Source organism: Physeter macrocephalus, chromosome 4, assembly GCF_002837175.3.
Source record: "Physeter macrocephalus isolate SW-GA chromosome 4, ASM283717v5, whole genome shotgun sequence".
Taxonomy (NCBI): domain Eukaryota; kingdom Metazoa; phylum Chordata; class Mammalia; order Artiodactyla; family Physeteridae; genus Physeter; species Physeter macrocephalus.
The window spans coordinates 8,668,329-8,678,923 of NC_041217.1; the positions used below are offsets into that span (position 1 = coordinate 8,668,329).

The 10,595-nt window shown below is 38.0% G+C and overlaps 1 protein-coding gene and 1 pseudogene across 1 annotated transcript in view; one reads left to right on the plus strand and one right to left on the minus strand.

Annotated features, from left to right (window-relative positions):
- CDC73 (cell division cycle 73) overlaps positions 1–10,595 on the minus strand; it is a 94,171-nt gene that overhangs the window by 20,968 nt on the left and 62,608 nt on the right. The window contains exon 11 of the mRNA XM_024130625.3: positions 4,570–4,627. Coding sequence (XP_023986393.1) covers positions 4,570–4,627 — 58 coding nt within the window. The remainder of the gene's footprint in view (positions 1–4,569; positions 4,628–10,595) is intronic.
- LOC102979914 (heterogeneous nuclear ribonucleoprotein A1-like) lies at positions 9,372–10,589 on the plus strand (annotated as a pseudogene).

The following is a 10,595-nucleotide window of genomic DNA, read 5'->3' on the forward strand; positions in this document are numbered from 1 at the left end:
AAAGGCAGAGGCCACAACAGTGAGAGGCCCGCGTACCGCAAAAACAACAACAACAACAACAACAAAATAAAGGGTGGGGGAGGAAAGAGCAGAATAATACGAGTCCACAAGGAGAGTGATGGAGAGCAAGAGCCTGTACTCGGATGACCTCGATTCTATCCCCACTGTGCCGCTTCGCAGGCAAATTACCCCGGCACGCTAAGATGAATGCTGCTCAGCTTCAGTTGTCCCCAACCATAAATCAGAGACAACAATTTCTACATCTTGATTCTGTTTTAAGAGTCTTAAAAACACCAAGGCAAGTTGTCCAGGTCCTGGGCCCTGGGCATATTTACCATTCACTAAACCTCACGGCCACCGCTGATGTAAACTGCTACTGCTTCTTGTGCCTCTACCACTACCACTGCCTTCCGCAAACGCAATGACCGATTGTTTACAAGCTGAGAAGAGGCAACTACTGTTATTATGCTTGATTTCAAATATAATTATATTCTTTACTTAAATATTTATTCACAGCCTATGTACAACGCACTCTGCTAGGTTCTTATTTTTATGATGATAAATAAAACAGAAATAATCCCTGCCCTCAAAGACTTTTCAGTAAAGTAGGGAACCAGACCATAACAAATAGGCAAACAAACACATATAAACAAATTTGAATACATAATATTAAGGAGCAAAGAGAATGTACACTGATATTAAAGTGTCCTTTAGACAAAATGCTTAGAAAAAGCCTCTCAAAGGAAATGGCATTTAAGCTGAGGTTTGAAGGACAAAAAAGAGCCAACTTGCAAAGAACAAGTGAAAGAACAGTGTTGATAAGAGGTAGGAATGTGGGCAAATGCCAAAGGCAGGAAGAAACTGTCATGCTTATGGAACTGCAAATGTGCAGACAGACCATGTGGACAAAAGGAAGAGTGGCAGGAGATGAGGTTAAAAATACACGCAGGAGCCACTTTATGTAGGGCTTTCTACGCAACGTTAAGTTCGTTATTTAAGTGCCACTGGAAAACCCTGTAACTTTTAAGCCAGAAAGTGACATAATTTGATTTTCACGTCACACCTTCTGTAAGGGAAAAACAATAAATTTAGATAAGGGATCAAAGGGGGGACAACCGTGAAAGCCGGAAGCTCAGTTAGGACTACCGCCAATATTCTATAGTGGTGCTACCCAAATCATGTGCGCTTAAGCATAAGGTTTTTCTGTAAACTTTCCAAGGTCAACTGAATAAAATACAGTAACAACGAACAGGTAGAAAACTGGCCAGGCACCTGGATGTTGTGCCAGTACTGTACCCTCAAGTCCTATCTGTATCTTGTTAGGGACCAGAACTAAACAGGTAATGGACTAATATCAATACTTTAAGATGCACTAGTCTAGAGAAATGCTGGTGGCTTAGACTTGAGTTGTGGCAGTGGAGATAAAGAGAATAGATAAATCTGGAATACAGAAAAGGTAAATCTGACAGAACTCACTGACATATTAGATGAGAGGAATAAGCAAATGTGAAAAATAAAGAATAACTCCTAAGTCTTGGACTTAAGAAACAGAGTTGATAGCAGTGTCATTTATTCATGAAGAAGCAGAAGAATGTGAAGTAAGACATCTTGGGAAAAATATCAAAGAGCAAAGGTTTTAAGGTTTAATCAGTTTTAAGATGCCTATGGCACATCCAAATGTTAAACAGTTAACAGATGATACCAGAGGTAGGAAGAATTAGGGGCACAAGTTTGAAAATCATCAGCACATAGACTTAAAACTATGGAATGAGGTAATCCAACCAACACCTAGGTTACAAAGTGGATCACTGAACAGGGCTAACTCTCTCTCTCAATCTCACATGAGCAGTAAGCAGATAAACTAGAGTTACAGAGTGATGGGTATTCACCTACCCATTTCAGAAGACCTATGAAACAGAAGTAAAGAATGAAAGCTGGAGAAGTGAAGTATGTGATGTACACGCATTAGAAAGAGGCAGCAAGAGCAGGGATATGTGCAAGCGATTTAATGTGGCTATAAAAGGAAACAACATTAAGTTCCAGGACTGTAGCTTATCAAAGGCTTTTGTTTCTTAATTCACTGGAAAGCATGTGCCTCTTGTTAGTTATATTCCCTAAATGAATGTTTAGAAGTTGGGAATAATTGTAAACACTTTAAAATATTAAATTGACCCAGGGACTTGCCTGGCACAATTAGTGCTAAATAAATATTTGATGAAAGAATAAATAAGAAAAAATGATCAAAAATGGAACACCATGGGACTTCCCTGGTGGTCCAGTGGTTAAGAATCCGCCTTCCAGTACAGGGGGCGCGGGTTCAATCCCTGGTTGGGGAACTAAGATCCCACATGCCTCGCAGCACGGCCCCAAAAAAAAAAAAAAAGGAACACCATCCTTGAGTTCCTTCACTGAAGGAAAAAAGAATACGTAGTTCAGTCCCCTATTTCCAAATAATTCAAACTCTACCTAACAAATAACAGTATAGATCTATGCTGTCTCATGTATAACGTTACATTGCCAGAAATGTTTTGTGTGGTTTTTTTTTTTCAATTTTAAAAAGATAATCCAGGTGAACATGCCATATATTGCGCAATATGCCTTCAAAATTGGGCATCACCCAATAAGCAAATACATTTAACAATGTGCAAAACAAAAATTCACTGATCAAGACAAATAAAGGTAACAAACTGCTAACGCCCACTCAAGTCAGGTCTTACTGACAAATGAGCATTAAAAACTTATAATCACTGCTTTTGGAATGGTGGGTAAGGACTGTGGACCTATGGGAGTCAATCAGTGAGTGAAAGAAGAGGAGACCTCACATGGATGGGCGTCAGTATTTGTTATGAGACATTAGATAACATTAATTTCAACCATTTTAATCACCATGGCAGAACAAGTGAAAAAGAAAGATGGACTATTAGGAGCTGAAAAGACCCACAGCTCCTTCCCTCACATGTGACCTTCCCCAGGATCACATAACTAACTAGCTGGTAGAACCCAGCTCCCTTCGCTTTATTACATGGCACATTTGAACAACCGGGTTTACTCAGGTATCAGTGCCACCCCTACCCCTTTCCTTTGTCTGCCAAATGATTTTGAGAAAATGTGAAATGGAGACAGTTATTTATCACATGGCACAAAACAGAGGTAGAATCCTCAGGTGGTGATTTCTTCCTTTTTACACCATTTCTGAATTTCTCATGTGATCTTCTTTAGACTGACCAACTACAGCCTGCCATCCCTCCCTTCCAAGGGAAAACAAATAATTCTGTACCTATCATTCAACTGCCTCCACAATATTCCTCTACTTTGCAGGCTGTATTCCTTGGGTCCAACTCAGTCTGCCCATTCCTATTTCCTTTCTTCACTCCTGAAAAGAGCTCCTTCAGCTTCTCCTAGTTTCTGGCACTGAGTACATGGAAGGCATTCAAATATTTATTAAATTTAATTGCTCTTCCTTATACTCTCATTAACAGCTTTCGGTATGGTCTTCTCTACTGAAAAACAGTGCCACGGTCCTGTCATCTGAAAGAAATTACATCCAGTGTGCTCCAAATTTAACAAAGATTTCAAACAAACCCGTCATTTAAAAAAAAAGTAAATACTAGTCATGTCAAGACCCAGGTTTATGGATCCAAGACACAGTGGAAGAGCCTACAAAACCATCCCAATATAAACCTCTTAACATCATGCTTTTAAAGTGCTTCCAGAAATTTGAATACCTGTAATCTACATAATTTTAGAATTAGCCTATGTGCGAATGTACTATGAATAAAAAGATATACAAATCTGCACTACTGACACTAACAAACTGAAAAGGAAGATCACCCAGTCAAATTCCTGACTGTGCCTTTTCAATTCTTTTCATTTTCTTCATAGCCACTTTTAACAGCACTGATACTATGCTAAATGCAAAAATAAAAGAAACGAACACTAAAATCAAACCCAAAACACCTAAAATGAATATAGCGTTCATATCTACATGCATTTATAAAGATCAATCTTTTTAGGTACTAGGAAGAAGAAAAGAAAATATTGCTAACATACTGCGTTGCCAAAAAGTTCGTTCAGGTTCTTCCATAAGATGTTACAAAAACCCGAACAAACTTTTTGGCCAACCCAGTAACTTCAATACTACCCTTATTAACATACACATTAAAAAAAAATGAATATAGAACCTAATATGCTCAATAACACAGATATCTGAAAATCTAAACATCAAAGCTGCTTATCAGTCTATTAAAATTATGGTTCTATGCTTCTGTAGGAAAAAACAAAAATCACATCCACCGTACTATCATGGAATTCAAACAAGGAATTGATGGGGGAATGGGTACATAATAAAAAGCTTTTTAAATAATAGCATTTTTCTAAAATCTTAAAAACATTTTCTTAAAAATTTTCTTTAACTCTTCAACTATACCTATTTACTCAAGTAAATGTTCTTATAATAGTTTTGAAGTATTTTAAGTAAAGTTTCAATTCCTTCAAAGCATTATACATTATCAAAAATTTTCAGTCATGATTATAGAAAAAAACAAAAATCAAAATGTTTTATATTTTTACCTGGTCTTGGTACCGGCTGTGCTGCAGGAGTCTGCGTCTTACGGGCCGAGGCACCCTCCTTTAAAAGAATAAAAATGGGTATGTTAAAGTTCCTTTGCATAATAAACACTTTCATTTAATTACTGCAAAGAAATTCTATATCTCTGTCTCTCTCTCAGTCACTCCACTAAAAAAAAAAAAAAAAAAAAAAGGAAAATCCTCCCCTTATCTTTTGTGCTATTGGTTGTGAAGCAGTAAGAGAAACCTTTAGTGGAAATATATTTAAATTGTTACCATTCAGTAGTTATTGTAAGTAGGTAGTATTTTTCAAATATTCAATGATTTGCTTAATTGCTGACAATTATAATATTCTCAGAAATGTCATTATCAGTTTAAAAATCAAGTCAATCTTTTTTTTCCCTTAAAGAGTCTCAAAATGAATAAATGATACATAATCTCACAGTAGAAAGATGAAAGTGTTACTTTGAGTTCATTAAAAAAAACCGCAAATATTTCAAATTAAATGCCTTTTAAAATATTCAGGGGAAATAATCCATTTATAAAGATGAGATTTGTGGGCTTCCCTGGTGGTGCAGTGGTTGAGAATCCGCCTGCCGATGCAGGGGACACGGGTTCGTGCCCCGGAGCGGCTGGGCCCGTGAGCCATGGACGCTGAGCCTGCGCGTCCGGAGCCTGTGCTCCGCAACGGGAGAGGCCACAACAGTGAGAGGCCCGCGTACCACAAAAAAAAAAAAAAAAAAAAGATGAGATTTGTTACATTTAAGAGTGGTTGAAAATATCTTAAAAACTGAATAACAAATCTCAACTAATTACTAAGCATGTAATATATACAAGGAAATATGCTATGTATTGAAGTACATCAATTATATACTCAAGAATAAATGCCTCTGAAATGCTTAAGATACTTCAAAAGTTATCTACATTTAGTGCAATCGTTTCAATCATATTCACACTAAATTCTTCATTAAAACATTTTTCTTTATAGAAAGCTACAAGTGTAAATTTCAGAAACAACTAGTAACTCATGGAGATTTTATTCTAGTTGTATTCAAGTGAAGGAAATTTGATAAATATCACGGAAGTTACATAAATCCATAATAATAAAAATCACTACTACAACCACAGAAACATTTCTAAAGTCCTGCTAAACAATGTTAATTTTAATCATATTAAATTTTCTTCAAAAATTTGGAATGGTAAAATCATTTGGAATGATAAGCTATCCCAAAGCATCTTTTTTTTTTAAATGATTATAAAAATTAGTACCAACACAGACAATGTATTTCACTTGGAATTCAGGGGGATTCCTGGCATTCAGTTAAAAAGCCGAAGGAACCATTCTTTACTGCAAAAAATAATAGCAGCAAGAGGTAACTAGCAAAAACTTTTTGGGGAAACAAGGTACCCGAAGACAGCAGAACATCCTTTTCCAATATTTTCACTGTTATGCATTTAGATATACATTGTGTGGTTGAAACTGAGTCACTCTGGATGCTGCTTTCATGGATGTGTTAAGTTTGTGAAAACTTGTCAAGCTTACTAATGGTATGGTCATTACACTACGAGTAAATTATATTCAGGTAAAATTTTAAATGTAAAGAAAGTGAGTTATTATTAAGGTGGAGAGCATATTAAACACTTAACTTCATTTAACGTGCTGAAATTTCTGATTTATATTTTTCTCTAAGTTCGTGGTAGGGGACGCAACGGCTTTTACTCATCTTTGTAAATCTAGTACCTAGAACACTCAACAAATGTGTGTCGTATTGAACTGAGTCTAGACTTTTAAAAATCAGAAGCCAAGGGATAATCATTAAATAGAAATTAACTAGACATTATATAATAAAATAACAAGATTAAGCTTTAACCATATTACTTTTAAATCCTTACATGTAAATACAGACTCACTGGGTATGGTTTAAGTACACAGAGAAGGAAGAAAAACAAAGGAAATGAGACAGGAAAAGCAATGAGCACACACATACAGAGACCTCTTTCCGTCTGCCTTTGACTATAAGGCTGCTTGAATCCAAATCAAAGCCCGCTTCACCGGAATAGAGAAGACTTAGATCAAAATCACTAGAATACAGCACTATGTGCATAGTAAGAGAACTATCCAAACCTGAACTGATCCAGCTGACTACTAAAATATACCTACACTATATGAACAAACAGTATGGCTCTTACAGCATGGGTCAGCAAAGGGGCAAGCATATATATGTAATACGAAAAAAAAAGTCTTTTCCGTTACAAATTATTACCCTTAAGTATTTCTGTCTACAAAACTAGACCCCTTTAAATATCAATAATGGGCATTTTATGTTTACCAAGTAAGATATCTTTGCTTGATGACCCTTTCCCATTCCAAATCATTCCTTTTGGCAATAAGCCCCTGGTTCCTGGTCACTGGGCAAGACATATAGGTCTATTGAGAGTTCTTCTTTGATATGTGCTTTATAAATTGGAGCTCACCAGTCACAAGGCTATAAGGAGGTTAAGTCTAAAATTACAGATAACCGTGTCTCTTGACTCATGGGGAAAACCCATCTGCAGAAGGACATAATGAAGTTACTGTTAGGGAAAACACTGACTGAAACCGCCTGCCCTGACCAGGCAAGGACAGTAACAATCTGCATGAGTTATTTTACGCCACCACCAACCGGAAGAATATGGGAAAGGTCAAAAGGACAGAGAATGCCAGTCCACATGTCCTACCAACCTCCCAGAATCCTCCTCACTGGAATCCATCTTGGCTGAACGGTTCCGCGTGCCACCAGAAAGGACCCTGTGTCAGAATGATTGGCCAGAGACAACCTGGAAACCAATCCCATCACCATAAAACCTGAGACAGCAAGCCACGTGGCAGAGCAGTCCTCCTGGGTCACCTTACCCTCCTCTCTCCGCCAGGACGCCCCTTCCCAATAAAGTCTCTTGCTTTGTCAGCACGCGTGTCTCCTCGGACAATTCATTTCCGAGTGTTAGACAAGAAGAGCCCACTGTCGGGCCCTGGAAGGGGTCCCCCTTCCTGCAACATTACCAGCATACAAGAAAACACGTGGAATACAATATCCCTCATAATATCTATCCAGTTCTAATGGCCTGTAAGACCTATTCTCCTACTAACTCTTCTTGATTCTAAGAGCCATTAAAATCCCTCATCTCATTCTATGCACCCCACACAAACAATTTTTGTCTTAACTAGTTGAGCAGAATCTGTTAATTGCAACCAGAAGAGTGTTATCTAATTTTGTCTTCTCAGATTCACTGAAAATTCTGAGTTGCCAAAAGTCACTACAGTATAACGTTGCTTAATTCTGAAGTAAACACACACAAGCTCAAGCGCACACAAACATACACAGCTATGACACTTCAGTAGGCTGTGGGTTCCTGGAATGAAAACGGGGAGACCTTTGCTAATCACGTCGTTAGTTCATAGCCATTTCTAGGACGCCCTAGCCAATGCTAAGAGCTAAAAGCTCATTCTACTCTGACATGCATTATTTTGAAATAAATTTGTAGAAGTCATTGCATAAAGGACCTCAGAAACCATATTGTCCAATCCCAGCACTCTTTACTCTAAAGATGAAGAGACAGAGGTGAAATAGTTTTTCAAAGGCTACATAGTGGTATATCTGGCATATATTAAGAAACAGAAATAATATCTGGAAGTAATGTGGAGTAAACCGACAGTTCTATATTTTTAAAGATATTTGGATTGGGGGGAAAATACTACTCAGCTGGGAAAAGAAAAGTATCAGCACAAAAACAACTAAAAGAGCTGACAAGTGCTAACCGGAGAGGAAAACCTGCTTTCTCTTAAAAAGTCAGAATCATTACAATTTCACTAAGACTTGAGGCATTCTGGAAAAGAAGTAACTGATAAAATGGGATGGGGGGAAATAGTGATAGAATCATATTTGCAAAATGTAACAAGACAAAAACAAAGTAAACTGTTTACAGTCCTTCCTTGCCTTCTTTTAGCAAATGAGATAACCTAAAATCTTCTGATTGGGAGACAGAATAGTGGTATTTGCTGCTTAAACAAGTAGAAAATAAAACCGTAATATAAAATATCATAAGAAAGAATATTTGTAACAAGTATCAGTATGCAAAATATACATTTAATTTTGAAAAATGCTATTTATATGAAATTTAATGAAATACTGAAACTGCTTAATGAGGAAAACATACAGAATATATATGCAGATTCTAGGAGTTTATAATCTACTTCTTTGACTACTGTATTTATGAGAGGAAAAGTAATATGTTTCATTCCCATGAAATCTGGATTTGATATTCAGAATTCCCAAGTATCAAGATTTTCTTCTTTCAGCAACTGAATTTTTAAGTTCACTGAGTGAGTCTTCAAGTATTTTGGAAAAACTATGTACAAAAAGGAAACTGCAACTCTGAGCAAATCACAATGAGGCTGAAAAGCACTAAAGGTTTCAGGAACAAAACACTTTAACACAAATTTTAAGTAGACTTGTCATAACCTGGGGGCATATGTATACGATGTTTGCCAATACAGAAAATAGCTGACACATTTCTAAAATATAGTATAGTATATCTATACAGGCATACCTCAGAGATACTGCAGGTTTGGTTCCATACTACTGCAGTAAACTAATATCACAATAAAGTGAGTCACACAAATTTTTTTGGTTTCCCAGTGCATATAAAAGTTATGTTGACAGTATACTGTAGTCTATTAAGTGTGCAATAGCATTATGACTTTAAAAAATGTACATGCCTTAATTTAAAAAAACTTTATTGTTTAAGAATGCTAGCCAGAGATACGTGAGGTAGATTACTCCTTTCTGCTCGTGGACGCCGCCGAGTAAGCATCGTTGACGTTTCCCCCCCCTCCACTGCCGTCATGTCTAAGTCAGAGTCACCCAAAGAGCCCGAACAGCTGCGGAAGCTCTTCGTCGGAGGTTTGAGCATTGAAACAACCGATGAGAGTCTGAGGAGCCATTGTGAGCAGTGGGGAATGCTCACAGATTGTGTGGTAATGAGGGATCCAAACACCAAACGCTCCAGAGGCTTCGGGTTTGTCACGTATGCCACTGTGGAGGAGGTGGATGCGGCCATGAAGGCAAGGCCACACGAGGTGGATGGAAGAGTTGTGGAACCAAAGAGGGCGGTCTCAAGAGAAGATTCTCAAAGACCTGGTGCCCACTTAACTGTGAAAAAGATTTTTGTTGGTGGCATTAAAGGAGACACCGAAGAACATCACCTAAGAGATTATTTTGAACAGTGTGGGAAAATTGAAGTGATTGAAATCATGACTGATCGAGGCAGTGGCAAAAAGAGAGGCTTTGCTTTCGTAACCTTTGATGACCATGATTCTGTAGACAAGATTGTCATTCAGAAATACCACACTGTGAATGGCCACAACTGTGAAGTAAGGAAAGCCCTATCTAAGCAAGAGATGGCTAGTGCCTCATCCAGCCAAAGAGGTCGAAGTGGTTCTGGAAACTTTGGTGGGGGTCGTGGAGGAAACTTCAGTGGTTGAGGTGGCTTTGGTGGCGGCCGCGGTGGTGGTGGATATGGTGGCAGCGGGGATGGCTATAATGGATTTGTTAATGATGGAAGCAATTTTGGAAGTGGTGGAAGCTACAATGATTTTGGCAGTTACAACAATCAATCTTCAAATTTTGGACCCAAGAAAGGAGGAAACTTTGGAGGCAGAAGTTCTGGCCCCTATGGTGGTGGAGGCCAATACTTTGCCAAACCCCGAAACCAACATGGCTATGGTGGTTCCAGCAGCAGCAGTAGCTATGGCAGTGGCAGAAGGTTTTAATTACTGCCAGGAAACAAAGCTTAGCAGGAGAGGAGAGCCAGAGAAGTGACAGGGAAGCTACAGGTTACAACAGATTTGTGAACTCAGCCAAGCACAGTGGTGGCAGGGCCTAGCTGCTACAAAGAAGACATGTTTTAGACAATACTCATGTGTATGGGCAAAAAAACTCGAGGACTGTATTTGTGACTAATTGTATAACAGGTTATTTTAGTTTCTGTTC